This window comes from Cyprinodon variegatus, unplaced genomic scaffold, assembly GCF_000732505.1.
Source record: "Cyprinodon variegatus isolate N-32 unplaced genomic scaffold, C_variegatus-1.0 Scaffold15, whole genome shotgun sequence".
Taxonomy (NCBI): Eukaryota; Metazoa; Chordata; class Actinopteri; order Cyprinodontiformes; family Cyprinodontidae; genus Cyprinodon; species Cyprinodon variegatus.
The window spans coordinates 2015158-2030769 of NW_015150468.1; the positions used below are offsets into that span (position 1 = coordinate 2015158).

General features: G+C 35.4%; 2 protein-coding genes across 3 annotated transcripts in view; both read left to right on the top strand.

The window, feature by feature from the left end:
* Positions 1-9409, top strand: part of LOC107090552 (ephrin type-A receptor 6-like) — an 82128-nt gene extending 72719 nt beyond the window's left edge. Inside the window, exons 13-20 of the mRNA XM_015383990.1 lie at positions 4193-4318; positions 5620-5805; positions 6043-6104; positions 6209-6418; positions 6508-6657; positions 7078-7271; positions 7600-7749; positions 8354-9409. Coding sequence (XP_015239476.1) covers positions 4193-4318; positions 5620-5805; positions 6043-6104; positions 6209-6418; positions 6508-6657; positions 7078-7271; positions 7600-7749; positions 8354-8468 — 1193 coding nt within the window. The 3' untranslated portion in view covers positions 8469-9409. The remainder of the gene's footprint in view (positions 1-4192; positions 4319-5619; positions 5806-6042; positions 6105-6208; positions 6419-6507; positions 6658-7077; positions 7272-7599; positions 7750-8353) is intronic.
* Positions 9410-9785: 376 nt separating this feature from the next.
* Positions 9786-15612, top strand: part of arl6 (ADP ribosylation factor like GTPase 6) — an 11835-nt gene continuing 6008 nt past the window's right edge. The window contains exons 1-7 of one of the 2 annotated variants that reach the window (XM_015385086.1): positions 9786-9988; positions 12099-12252; positions 12460-12521; positions 12690-12758; positions 12842-12936; positions 13382-13511; positions 13709-13764. In XM_015385086.1, the coding sequence (XP_015240572.1) occupies positions 12133-12252; positions 12460-12521; positions 12690-12758; positions 12842-12936; positions 13382-13511; positions 13709-13764 (532 nt within the window). In that variant the 5' untranslated portion in view covers positions 9786-9988; positions 12099-12132. The remainder of the gene's footprint in view (positions 9989-12098; positions 12253-12459; positions 12522-12689; positions 12759-12841; positions 12937-13381; positions 13512-13708; positions 13765-15612) is intronic. The other variant, XM_015385095.1, reaches the window with a different exon arrangement.

Here is a 15612-nt window from a genome sequence, read left to right on the forward strand (position 1 = left end):
TTAGTATTTCTTTCCAATTCCTCATGTTCTTTTTTACTGGTTCCATCATTGGGATGGCCACATTGATCACTCGGGCTGCCCTCTGCTGCCTATCAATGATTACAATATCTGGTTGATTGGACACAACCATTTGTCTGTTGGTATCTGGTTCTCCTTCCGCATCTTAACTCTGTAATTCTCCACCACCTCTGGAGGTGGCTCACATTTTGATGTGAGGGTCTACATTTTTTATTCTACACAGATCCTTCTGTACACTATACCTGTCACTTAGTTATGACGTTCCATCCATTCCTTTCCTACCAGTGTCTTACACCCTGCTTTGAGATTATGGATTGTTCTGGGGCCTCTTTGCATTGTCTGCACCTGGGATATTGACTGGTATAGAATATCTGTGCCTTTATTGCTCTGGTACTCAGTAAAGGTACTCAAGGTCCTGTGCTTCCATGATCAGGGCTTCTGTGCTAAACTTCAGCCCAGCCCTCTCTAACCTTTGGTAGGATTTGATTATATGATCTCAATATAGCCTCTGAGATCATTGGAGCCGTGAAAAACATCCACCAATTCATGGCTATTATTTGATAGATTGTGTATTTATCTAGTGAGGAATCTAGGGGTGCTGTGGCTAATCATTCAGCCAGCTTACAGACATTTCACTCTACCAACATATTCACATTACCAACTCTTCAGATATTGACGCTTTTGGTCAAACGTCTCAGTGCTTCACATACTGATTCAACGGGTTATCCCACTCTTCATATATTGACACCCAAGGTAAATGACAGGTTGCGGACATGGTATCATGCTGCACATATGTGACCAACATTTCAACAGCAACATTTCTTTGTGTCTTTTTAGCCGACAAAGTTTTTATTGGTAGCTTTAGGAGTGTACGGTAAGAGGTATACCAGTTTTTAATTAAGCCTAGTGGTTAGGGTGAGGGGTTACTGCTAGTTACTGCAAGTTCCTGTCACAACCTATCATGGACCCTGCGCATCATAAATGACAAGAGGGCTCAGTATTGGATGCGACAAGGGGTTGACCAAGCGTCAATATTTGATGAGTCAGGGATGAGAATGCATTGGTTCCATTTATCAAACTCACTACTGGCTGTCCAGGGTCTTTCCCTTTTCACTAGCCTTAGATCATATTGAAGCTATAGTGGAGGATGTTCTTTTTCAAGGTGGATCATCAAAATAAGTGGGCCTCCTAATTAGGCCGTTCTATGTGCTCGTCTTCATTTTCACTTACAGGTGGTGAGTCTGACAATGGAAAAATTGCAAATCTTCTTTTGGAAATAAGCTTGAATTAGTGATGCAAACAGTAACTTTTAAATAGAGCGTGCACGAGGAGAAATAGGCTTGTGTTTGATAGGCCTTCCCTCGACAGCGGGTAGAAGGTCATGGATGTGCATTTTTTTAAGTGGAGAGTCTTTTCTTTTCATAAATTTACGGAAATCCTCCGCTATACCTTTAAGTTTGTATCCTTATCCCTATAGAAGGGATCCCAATGTATGTCCTGCTTCAACTATTTTGATATCTGAGAGAGATTAAATAAAACATTAGAACTTATAACACTTTTGTATGAGTAGAAAAACTTTAATAATGGAGAAGTAAAAACTTACATTTCTATTATATTTATAACATCTATAACCTTCTTTTATTCCTTAAGATTATTCCTAATGGTGCTGAGAAAGTATAGGGTGGCTGGAGGCCTTTTAGTAAACATTGAACATGTATGAACTTTGAAAGAAAATGTGGTTCAATATTCAGATGTTTCAATTTAATAGAAATATTCTCCTGTTTTATCTTTTACAGTTGGCATTAGGTTTTGCTGCATTTGGCAATGTTCTTTCTCAAAGGGTAAAATAGAAATGGTTAAAAAAGGACATATAATTTCCTCCTACAATTGTAAGCGCTTCACTTAAAGCTTACCCTAGCTAAGTAGTTTATAACCTAAACAAATACTAAAATGGATTCATTTCAGGCATTACAGTCATTCATGAAAACGGTGTGCTGTATAGGAGATTGATGAATGATTGCAGTAATTTCTTTTATTAGATTACAGAAGGGTACACATTTAAGTAGAACATGAAAACTCTAATTAATAAAAGCATAATTAGCACAAAAAATATTTTAGTGAAGAGATATATTTTGATTATTTTATGGCATAAAATAACAAAATGAATTCATAATACATGAGTAGGACATGAGTAGAAAAATTGTTTTAAATTTTTTTTTATTGTTTTAGTTTTAGCTAAATTCAGCTTAAAACTAGATTGAGGCTTCCACTTGTTTGGTGAAAATCTCTCATTCTGATAACTGTAATTCTTTCCTGCCTTTATCGTGCTTGTTCTTTCCTGTTGTGTGCTGAAGGAGTCTCAGTTAGGCAGGTAGTGCCAGCAGGCTTAACAAAATAGAAGAAACAACTTGTTCTTCTGCAGACACCCCAGAGACAGAGGTGCAACTCTAACTCCAGATTTGGATCTGTCTCAAACAAAGCGTTCAACCATCTGCAATGCGAGCTGACAAACCCATAAAGTACATTTAGTCCCAAACTCTGCTGCTAGAGGTGTGCTATGGGCTCCTTCTTGTTAATTTCATATTAAGTCCCATAACATATATTGATTTATGAGTGCTGATTTTGCATTTACTTACTTTACAAAAGTTTTCACTTAGGACTTACAAACTTGCCAGGCTAAAAAGTGACTGTGTGAGGGGAGTTGTTTTTTGTTTTTTTTCTACTGTTAGTGATTGTTTGGAACAGAAAATAATAGTTCCTATAAGATGCCAAACTCTTTCCCCTCAAGGTTTTTACTGTTTTCTTCCACTGTCTGTAACTTGTTTTGATTAACTGTATGTGGAGACCTTCACAGCTCTATTGCAGAGTTTAAGTCAGTAGGAAAAAACTTCTCTAGATCAGAACAGGGAAGAACATCAAGCTTTGAGGGCTGTTATGATTGACTCGATCGCATCTTTGCTAAGATAAAATAAAGTACCGACTGAGTGATTATCCATCGATCTCCTTTATGTAACTGGATTATATGGTTGAATACTTTTTTCCCTCACTCTATAGCAACATCCCAAGGCTCACCAAAGCAGTACGTTACTGCACTCGGATTGCCTCCAGTATTTGGGTTGTAGCTTTGGGATTTTTTTCACCTTCAGATTTTACAATTGCATCACATTTTTATCTCATGAAAGAAATACTGTATATCACAGTTAAAAGCTAATAGAACCAAGTGTTCCATCAAATGTTGACTTAGAATTTTCTTGTGGAAGTCTTAGTATTTCTAAGGTAAAGTATGGTTAAGTTTCAGCTAAGTGCAGTTATGTAGTGTAAGCTATATTTCCATATTTGAAAAACCTTCACAGAAAAATATACTCAAATGCAGTTATAAGTTGTTGTGGGTTCCTGTTTAAGAAATATTCTTAAGTAGATATTTAACGCTTTTAAGAAAAGATCTAAAGATTTGAGATTAACATGCTGTGTAAAATGTGATTACAAGAAAACCTAGCGTAACTACCTACTTACTACGTGAAATAAGAAGATTAAAATGTAAAAGGCAGCGCTATAGGGAACCGCCTCACAGTGGGTCCCTTGGCAGCCATAAGAACGTGCCAAAGGCAGCGTTCTGCGGCACGAATGGCCTCAGTAAATCGTTCCCCCTGATGAATGCTTTGTACTGAAACTGAAATTTTGATTGCAATGTAAATTGTAGTCGACAATAAAGAAATTGATTGATTGATTGGTTGATTGAAAATATATTCAAGGAATACGTTTGTTAAAGCATACATTTAAATGTGAAACCAGGCCAATGCAAGTACAATATCTAGTAGAAAATGAAACTGGTTCAGGAATGTAGGAAAAAGTATAGAAAATTATGGCATATTGTTTACTCAAAGCTCTCAGTGTTATAAATCTTTGATGTCCATGCTTTTTTTATTTATTTATTTTTCTTATCTTCGGGCGTTTAACAGAAGAAACATATCTCAAAGGTCTGGTAGAGTACCAGCGAAATAGTTTGTAGAGTTCTGAAATCAGGTGCAAGGCATTATAATAATCCATTTACTTTGCATTCAAGGTGTGCTATCATTTTGCAGAGTCTAAAGTACTTAATGTGTTAACAAAAAGAAAGTATGATGCCAAATATCTAAAATCATGCTTATGTTTCTGTATGTCTCTTACGCATCAGTCCCGTTTTCTGGGATAAAGACCTATGTGGATCCAGACACATATGAAGACCCTACTCAGGCTGTGGAAGAATTTGCCAAAGAAATCGACCCCTCATACATATGTATTGACCGAGTGATTGGTGCTGGTAAGATAATTACTAATTCGTATTAGTAAATTGCTATATAACTTGTAATTGTAATCTATATTTTTTATAGCACCTGGAAGTTAGAGAACATATTCAAACTGTGCTACTATCATCATTCTTTTTTTTAACTGATAATCCACAAATCTTCCTAAGCTGTCTCAGTTATTACTGGCCACTTGAGGAAGAGACATGATCTCATTTTATGTCAAGAAAGACATTAAAAATGAATACTTGATACCATAAACTTGTCATTTTTATCACGTCTAATTGCTGCTGATTTTAAGGAAATTTATTGTTTTGTAGATTTGATAATAAAAGCTATAACTGCCAACTGCACAACACTGTTTATGCGAAGAAGTAAAAAGTTAAAAATTAATACAGTTCAGTTCAAGGTAATCACATAAAGATGTGCAAATAAAATCCAGATGCTTTGGAAGTGTGTATTATACACCGCACCTAAACTTTACAGGTCTCCTTGAAAAAGAGTGTGTTGTCATCCGCTAATTGACACCACTCTTGTATTTAGTAAATATTTCATGCTCTAGAGTTTGTATACTTTTTATGACAGTTGTGTTAATATAAATAAAAGCACGCTGTGTAACAAGAAGCAAGAGGTTAAGATAAATTGACAATCCTACCTATTTTTTTTTTATAGATCAAATCAAATAGAGTGTAACCATTTGTAACCATTTTTATATAAGGTACAATAATTGAGTTGTAAACTGACCTTTTCTAACCATTTGAAAATGAATGTGTGTTTAACTGAATCTAAAGCCTTACAGGACTCAACAAAGAAAGTGAAGATATTTTTCAGAATAATTCCAGATGTCTGCTGCTAAGCTGATATTACTTGAAAATATGTCTGCTATTAAGATTACCAGACAAAGATGAATTTTTCTGCAAATATTTCATGACATTCTGTTTCTGCATCCGCTCCAGGAAATCTATTAGGTTTTGGCACTTTATAGTACTAGTGATTTCCTGTAACAGAAACTTTTTTTTACCATATTTTCAAAGGACTAATCTTAGTTGCTTCCAATAAATACTTTTTACCACAAAATTGAGATGTATACAGTGTTATTTCAAGCAGCAAGTATGACCTCTAGCAGTTCCTTTGATAATTTCCTTTTACACAGTCTCCATCTAGTGGAGATGAAGCACAACTACCCATTTTCAGGACCATGAAGCAATGATAAAGTTCAACTATTAAACACACAATGTTCAATGCAACTCTTCTTTTTTGTTTCCTTAAGGTTTTATAAGATTTACATAATTTTAAATATTTTGACTTGTCTTTGCAGGTGAGTTTGGAGAGGTGTGTAGTGGGCACCTGCGTATACCTGGAAGGAAGGATGTTGCTGTTGCAATTAAGACCCTTAAAGGTGGCTACATGGAAGACCAGAGGCGTGAGTTTCTACGCGAGGCTTCCATCATTGGACAGTTCAACAACTCTAACATAATCAGGCTGGAGGGAGTTGTCACGAAAAGTGAGCTCTGTTTTTAAGTTATGTGTCTTTTGTTATGGTTTAAATTCTATTTCTTCAAAGTCAAGAGAAGCGCTTGTGATACAATTATTGGTAATACCCTTTTAACATTTAACACATTTTAAAAAGTTGGACCATCTTTTTTTGTTGTCCATCTATTGCAGTTTTGTTTTGTGCAGTATGGCCAGTATACATATTTCATGTTTTAAAACCAGGTATTTTTTTTAATTTCTTTTACAGGTAGACCAGTAATGATAGTGGTAGAGTACATGGAAAATGGAGCACTTGATGCATTCCTGCGGGTAATCAGTTTATTTTTTGTAATTATTTACACATCTATTTATACATAATCAAACATAATCAATCTTAGTTCTTTTTCTCTTTTCTTTGCATATCTAAACGTCAGACCCGTGAGGGTCAGTTCACTGTGCTCCAGCTGGTTGGCATGCTGCGAGGCATCGCAGTGGGCATGACGTACCTTTCAGACATGGGTTACGTTCACAGGGACTTGGCTGCTCGCAACATTTTGGTGGATGGAAACTTGGTGTGTAAAGTTTCGGACTTTGGCATGTCCAGAGTCCTTGAAGATGACTCTGAGTCAGCTTATACAGCTACTGTGAGTGTGGATAGAGAGAAGAATATAACTGTCAGACAACAGTGTGTGCACAAGTTTAAACATCATTCTTTGCTACTTATTTGCATTAGGGGGGAAAAATACCAATACGCTGGACAGCACCAGAGGCTATTGCTTATGGAAAGTTCTCTTCATCTAGTGACATATGGAGCTATGCCATTGTCATGTGGGAAGTGATGTCATATGGTGAAAGGCCCTACTGGGAAATGTCAAACCAAGATGTAAGTTTTTGGTTACTTAAAAACTAGGAATGCACAATATTGGCATATTTTTGATATCAGCTTTTGCACCAATATAACTCCCCAATACAAAAGGCAAAAAAATGAGGATTATGCCTGCAGTTCAAGCAGGTCACATTCAACCATCTGATGCACGACTCGGCTACAGAAGAGATGCTGAATTAAAATGTTGGAGGTGTGGAGGAATTATAAAGTTTCAGAAAAGCCAAGCTGCTATTTGCAATGACTGCACAGATAAAGAGAGCAAAAACTGCATAGTAACTGTATGTAGGTCTACGGTTGAGTTTTAAAATATCAGCAGATTAGACTGTAGAAAAATTCCAATACTGTACATTCCTGATTAAAACCATAAATATTTCAGGATCTTTAATTTCTGTTTATGTTTGCTTACATTTCTCCAAGGTTATCTTATCTATTGAAGAAGGCTACCGCCTACCAGCACCAATTGGCTGCCCAGTGACCCTACACCAGTTGATGCTGCACTGCTGGCAGAAGGAGTCAAGCCAACGCCCAAGCTTTACCGATGTGCTATCTTTCCTTGACAAACTCATTATTAATCCCAGTAGTATGTTGACCCTGGTCAATGACGCTCTAAGGTATTTCTCAAGTCCTTATGTGTTCATGACTGTTTAAACCACAAAAAAGGCAACATCTTAGAAACATGAAAATCAATCTTTTTCCAAAAGTATAGTTAGTTATTTTCCTATAATCTTACCTTCTTATCCCGTCATCATAAAAAAAATGTTGTTAGATTTATGCGAAGGCAATTATAAACATCCCATGCCTCTTATTTCAAGCAAAGTCCAGCTTAATTTTAGAAAAATGTTTTTTCACTATTAACTAGCCAAATAGAATCAGTTATCCACTTTAATTTCATGCTAGCAGAACGTCCTGTATCAGTTAACCAGCTGTTTGTGATCACAGCTTTCAAGACTCCCCGGAGGAGATGCCAGACTACCCTCTTTTCATCTCTATCGGCGATTGGCTGGACTCCATCAAAATGAGCCAATATAAGAGCAACTTCCTGGCAGCAGGATACACTACCCTGGATTCTATTGCCACCATGAGTATAGAGTGAGTGGAGATAAATATATAGAGTGCTGATATGCAAAGATAGTGTAACATAATGTGCCTTAAACAAAATTAGAAATAAGACCATTGTGATAACATTGTTTGGGGGGATATGCTGTTTATTCCATCTGTGGAGCCGCCCATGGAGTACTGGTTTAAGTATTTTACTTCTGTGCTAGGACCCATGTTCACATCCTCATTGCTGCAGGAAGGGCATCTGGCATAAAAACATTGCTAAGTCTGATGACCAAATCATGTGACTTGCTTCGGTGGACCTTGAATAAAGAAAAAGCAAATAAACAGTTCATTCCATATTTTGTTTAAATCACCTCACTTCCATCATGTAGTGCAGGTAAAATTAATGACTTTTGTTATAGATGCAGATGCAGCATTGATGGGGTAATTCCAGAGACTTGGATTGTGCAGCTTAATGATCCTGCCACATTCAGGGACAGACAAATGATTTGCCCTCGTCACTAGGGGACCAAAAGAAAATGGGCTTAAATGTTTGATCAACAGCCTCTTTGAGTTTTATTGGCTATAAAAACTGCCAACCATAAGTTTTGCTCTGATTTTAAAATTGTATAATTTTCCTTTTTATCTCCAGGGACATCAAACGTATTGGAGTCTGTTTGATTGGCCACCAGAGGAGAATCATAAGCAGCATACAGTCTCTCCGTCTCCAACTTCACCACATTCATCAGAGTGGATTTCAAGTTTGAGACCATTCCGTAAAGCCAGAATGTGTTTTTACACACTCAGCCTCTGCTCTGCATCATAATTCGACTAATTGCACAAACACCGGACTGTTAGGTGTTGCCAGTACCATGTGCTGCTCATAAGGGAGGGGTCTTGATAGAAGAATAGTGGCTGTCCAGATATCCATCCATCATCCTAAGTATCATATTTCAGACAGCTTCCACAACAGCCAACCTCTGTTAGCATTGGGCAAATGGGATATTTTTATTATCTCAGCAAGTACTAGCATCACTTGAATTTAGGACTTCATGTCTCTAGTGTCTATTCAAGTGTTCACCAATACCTCTTATCTTTCCAAGTGACAATCCAATGGTTTCTATTGACTTTGAAAGGTGTCAAGTCAGTTACCTCATGACCACAGAAGATGAGGAGAGCATATACCATCTGGAGGCGTATGAGAAAATGTGTGGTTCTAAGATTTTCAACTGATTTAAAACAGCAAGTCCAAACAAGATTTCTAAACTGAAGACCACTGAATGTCAAGAGATTTTTTTTTTTAGAAACTGTATGTTCTCTCCTCATGATAATGCAGTATGTCTTGTACAACAAGTCTTGTGAAAGTTGTATGTTTTATTCTATATGTTTCTTCCTTAATAAACAACTATATTTTAATTCTTTTTTTTCTCCAAACCTTACGGAAAACTGTTTTGTCAAAGCCTTTTTGAAGATAATGCTCAACAATAAACAAAAGGTTTCAAAAACCTTCAACAAGATCCTCATACTGCTCATTTAATGGTTCCCTGGGCATGAAGACCTACAAAGTAAGTTTGTGTTTGATAATGTGCAATAATTTTACTAATCTTCTTTAATGCTTTGCTTTCTTTTTAACCAGAAATATGATGCAATGTGCTGGGGTGATGTCAGATTCAAGAACTTTGTAAGGATGTGATGATTTACACCTTAAGCAAGCCATTTACAAATTAAATAAAAGAAAAGTTATTTTGAAATGAATTTTTCTGTCCATAAAACAACATTTACAGAGTTTTCAAAGGTTAATAAGACTTTCTACAAAATACATGTAGTATGAGTTATGATTCATGAATAAATAAAACCTTATTATTTCTATCTATCATTTTGATGGAAGCTTTTAAAAACTTTTCAACACACTACCACAATGCAGAGCCATCTGCTACAAACACACCTGTATGTTAAGCCATGGCAGCAGAGCAGACCCCTCTTTGCCTGACAACAGATTAACCAATCACGGTAGATTGCTCTCGGGATGTCCCAAATTTCCGACATTCCAGAGAGAACGTGAACGTTCCTTTGGTTGCCCCGGTGATCCAATGGCAGACTGCACAGGCAGTACAGTGGTCTCCCAGCAACGCAGTGTAAATACTTAGTTACTGCTCTTGTCCTGGGAGGATAAACGAGCATGAAAAGAGTTAACAGAAACATAGGTCTAATACCGGTTACCTAATATATATATACTGAGACTGCATTTGTTGCACCATCGTAGCAACACGGCACGACAGAATTACAGGTAAATTACAGCTCTACTTAACAGTCTACGATAGGATAATACGCGCTAACGTTAGCGATATCGTGGCTAGGCTAACCACTGCGCTGTTAACAACAAGAACGGCACAAATACGTTTTGTTTTTTTATTTTTAAAATTGTATTGCATACAGATAAGAAAGGGGCAAAGGAAGATCGGTGTGTTTTAGTATTTTCCTTTAAAACAACTTAGAGCAGTTAACTTTAACATAGCTAAAGGTTAGCATTGGCTTGCTAGCGACGAGCAGCAGCAAGAGATTAAATAGCTGCTAGCGTGTAATAAATGCTTTCAAATCTGTTAAGAACCAACAATCACCTGTGCCTAATGCGCTCGTATGTCCTATTCGAGATAAAAATCACAATTTTAATTAGTTTTGAATACGATTATAAGATAAATTATACGTTTATATTTGATGCAAGAAGAACTTTAAACAGGGTTTCTATCTAAGACAAATGATTAGTTTACTGGAGACACGAATTGCTATTTAAAACATTGTTTATTAGACAGTTGTATAGTATTTATTTATGTAAAATATTTTTATGTATGTATAAAATAGCTATTTTTGCACCGCTGTTTATCAAGAGGTGTCCAAGCAGTAAGCAGTTCGATATTTAAAATAGCTAAATGTAATTCTTGAAGTAAGGAATTGTGATTTTTTTTAAGACATATAGGTTACAGATATATTTCTATTTGTTTTTCTTAAAAGAGATCCTAACTGTAAAAAAATGCTGCTAAATCATACTCTGATTTAGAATACACTGGGCCATTCTTTATAAAAGTCAGAGGAATAATGTCTTTCCTCCAAACTTTTTAGCCAGTTTGATATTGTATAATGACTGTGATTCACAATCTGAAGCACTTAACTCACTTTAACTCACTACACATTCATTTTATCAGAGAAGAGGGAATAGTGGTAACGCTTTCTTTTACAGTACATCAATAACCATGTAATAATATGGTAATAAGAAAGAAAATCACACTATATTACTTGGTAACAAGAAAAAGTTAATTTGGTAATAACCCCAAAATTAAGGTGAATATGCAGGTAAATTACCTGCATGTAATTATTTCAATTGTATGTTAAATAACAATGGAGACTTTTGGTGGTTAATCACCATTAGGTTACCACGTAAGTTTCTATTTTTGACCACCACCTACCATCAGCTCACAAAGGGAAATGTAAATTGTGATCAAGTTAATAAAGCATAATATAACTGAACTTAAGCTACATATAAATAAGGGTTTAGTTAAGAAGATGGCTTGCTGTCTTCTAGGTTTGGTTTTCTGTTGTATGCTAAGTAATAAACTAGATTTTACTAGATAATAACACATTAACTTGTTGCTGTCGATGAAATGACTGAGTAACCTGTTAATAACGGTTTGACATCCAAGAAGTCTGACTTAACCTTGTTTGCTTACAATTTGAAGCACAACACTTACCAAAATTCTCCATAAAGTGTTTCTTGTTACCTAGTAATATAGTATCACTTGCTATGTTATTAACATTGTATTACATGCTTATTGATGTACTGTAAAAGACAGTTTTACGGGAGTAGTTTTGTTGGAATCCAAAAATTGGACAAGGGGCTTAAGCCTGTTGCCTACAGACTCAGGGCTGGGTTTTGGTGTGTGTGTGTGTATTTAGTTTTATGGCTGAGTAAATGTGGCTCTATAAAGAGCTTTGAGTGGTCACTATGAGCAGTAAAGTACTATACTTATTCAGTCAATTTACTATAATTTAGAATAAAGCTGTTGCATGTGATTATTCCAGTTGGAAAGCTACTATAATACGTACATTGGCCTTTTATCCACTTTCTTCTAGCACTTAATATATTTGGCCTATTAGATAGACTTAACCAGCTCACATCTTTTTGAATTTTAGTATCACAGACACTGACTAGAGGGAGGGCACATAACAAAAAAAGTAAAAAAGTGAGTGAGAGAAATCCAGCTTTATCAAATCCAATAACGCCATTTATCGGATCTGAGAAAGTGTGATCAACATTTGCTTATTTTAGATTTGTTTTCTCTACTTTACCTCTTTTAATTGTTTTATTATTTCTATTTACAAACCTTAATTTTTTTTCTTTGAAGATCAGGCACACATCTGATGTTTGCTGGCTAGCCAATGGGACTATTTGACAAGTTGGTTGGATGGCTGAGGTTAAAGAAGGAGGTAAATGTGCTGTGCCTCGGTCTGGACAACAGTGGAAAAACCACCATCATCAACAAGCTCAAGCCATCCAATGTAAGTTTCTTTGTTGACCCGTTGATATGCATGATTTAGTGACGTATGTTGTCCATGTTCATTCACTGGTTTTGAATTTGCAGTCCTGTGATTACACTGCATTATTTCCACCAAAATTATCTGAAAAAAACTGTTCTCTTTAATGACATTGAAATACATTTCCTCCCTTAAAGCTTCTCCTAAATAAAAAAAATTGTTTTATTTTAGGCCCAGGTACAAGACATTGTTCCAACAATTGGCTTCAATATAGAGAAGTTCAAGACGTCCAGGTAGATGCATAATGCCACTTGATAAAACGTTCAATGCTACTTTATTATATTATAAACTTATTCCAATTTGATATTTTCTGCTACTAAATAAAATGGCATGTACTCTATTTAACAAATCACAGCCTTTTAATAAAAAGTAATTAAAAGAAAAATCATTCTGTTTTTCAGTCTCTCATTTACCGTATTTGATATGTCTGGTCAAGGCAGATACAGGAATCTTTGGGAGCATTACTACAAGTGAGTGCTCACATACAGATTCATTTCTTTTTCTTTCCCCATTTTCTGTGATCTATATTTTAACCCTGTTACTCTCCTTTCAGGGAAGGGCAAGCAATCATATTCGTCATTGATAGTGCAGACAAGCTAAGAATGGTTGTGGCCAAAGAAGAATTGGATAATTTATTAAATCATCCAGGTAAAATCTGGTTTCTGACTTGTTGTGCCTCCCGAGGTTCTTGTGCGGTGGTCAGTCTAGACTACACAAGCACGAGAACAGATTTGGCTTATTATTTTATTAAAAGACACAAACATCCATGACTTCTAATACTTTTAATGATGTTTTTAGTGTGTGGAGAAAAAAAAGTCATGCATGAGTATGTTTAAATGAGGTTTGCATTGTAAACCACTCTTCAGAACCCGTATTAGACATTGCATTGGTGTAAACAAGATTATTATTATTATTATTATTTTTTTTTTACAGTGTCCTGTCTGGCAATGTGGCAATAAGAATAATTGTCTTGATGCCAAAAAGAGCCCAACAGATTTTACTTTCACAAGTGTAGCAGTATGGCATCTCAACTGGTGTAAACAAGATTAATACATTTCTTTTGTTTAAACTCTGCTCCCCCATCTTGCTGCAGATATCAAACACAGGAGGATCCCCATCCTCTTCTTTGCTAACAAGATGGACGTTAGAGATGCGCTGTCTTCTGTCAAGGTCTCACAGCTACTCTGTTTGGAGAACATCAAAGACAAACCCTGGCACATCTGGTATGAACATATTTAAACAATCCAAAATGTCATAATTCTTAAACGGTTAATAAGACAAGCATTAAATCCCAGTCATTGGAGAAAGCATGTCATAGATATTGATAATGTTGCTTTGGATAGTTTGTTAAGTGCTTTTCTGAGTGGTTTTGCTGAGTTGTCTGGGTAATTTTTAGAACAAATTTGTTGATGTTTTCCAGTGCCACTGATGCTATCAAAGGAGAAGGTTTACAAGAAGGAGTCGACTGGTTACAAGGTATGGGACTTGATATTCACAAATGAAAGTGTGCAGACTATAGCGCAGAGTGTTTGGGCCAAGTTTCCACTAATATTCCCTATGAATTCATTGATGATTAAAAATGGTAAAGCTGGTTTAGGTGATGATCATGTATGATATCCTTGGGAGAAATAAGTTGGTGAGGGTTTTAAAGGAGTTTGATCAGATGGCACAGAAGCTCCAGTGCTTTAGATAATAGTTAACATTTTTTCATGTGTCTCTAAATGTCAAGTAAAGCATTTCTGTCTCAAAGCTGATTTTCACACGTGACAACAAGGATTTAGAAAGTTGCTTTTATTTATTTGGATACTTAATACCCCAATCTGCTAAAATCCCCTAAGCAGCTGTCCTTATACCTAATTAACCCAGTGCTGCTGTTCATGCGTGTTATCTGGTGTAACAGCAGCTGTTCAGATCAGTTCCATACCTGCTCTGAAAAAAGATACTTTGAATCAACTTTTAAAAATCGCTGCAATTTGTTACACTTACATTTATTACTTTTTCTCAAATTTAATTCATGAGATGGCTGAAAAGTATAAATTTTGATTAATTAGAAATATGTTTGTTACCTTCAGACAAAGAAAGAATGCATTTATACAAACTAAAACTATAACTTGTAACAGATCAAAAACGATTTTTTTTTTTTATAAATTCATATTTTAATTTGGAAAAAATATTTTTTTTACCATTACATAAAAGTATAAATTTACTTTGGAACAAAATAGTGACAAACATTTAAAATTGTATTTCTTTGGTCCGACTATATTTATTGACCACAGACACAGGATTTATAAACATTATACCTTAGAGCTGGACTTTTAGTTTATGAAATTAACTTTGTAGTTATATCCTGTTGTTGGTTTTGAAACAACCTAAAGAACCTGAAATACGTCAGAGTTCTTAAAATCAACTGCAAATATTATCTGAGACATTTCACTGAATGACTACAATGTCTCCTGCTGTATCATACAAATAAATAGCTGGGAAATTATATATTGTGATTTCTTGATATTTTTTTTTATGTCACAGTGGACATGCTCCTGCAATGACAATTTCTGACCCCTTCATGATTTCTAAGTGGGAGAACTTGCTAAACAGTAGTTCAAATACTTATTTGCAGCTGTGTCATACAAATAAATAATAAAAAATATATATATTGTGATTTCTTGATATTTTTTTTATGTCACAATGGACATGCTCCTGCAATGACAGACCTCTGTTTAAAGTGGCAGATTGAGGGGTTGGAATGGCTGTGGGTTAAGAACAGATATAACATTGAGAAGTTGTTTTAAACTTAAAATTCAAGTAATTTTTACCCAATTCAAGTTTATCAGTTTATTATAAGTTGAATTAGTGTCTTTTTTGGCCTTTTTTTTACCTGCTACACAATCCTAATATAAAGGTATTTTAAGATTAACGACTTTTTTTTTTTTTATATATATACAAGACATATTCATGTAAATAATATTTATTAAATTATCCAAGAATGTCAGTTTCTTTTTCTTCTATGTTTTTTTTTGCCTTCATTCATATTCTCCCATAGATCAAATTATGCAGTGAGTACTTATCTTGTTTTTTAAATGCTGTTAATGATTTTGTTGAGCTTTAGTTGTTTAAGACTTAGAAGTTGTAGCCTTAACCGTGTTTTTGTATCGTGAGTAGGTGAGTTTACATGATGCCACCTTTTCAGTGTTTTCCAGTGTGTGAATTCCTATGGGCCGGATCTATCAAAGGTTTGCGTGTATAAAAACGTGAGCTATTTTACTGCGCACGCTAAAAAATGTACAAACTGATCTATCAACAGCGTGCTAAAAGGATTTGGTCTTT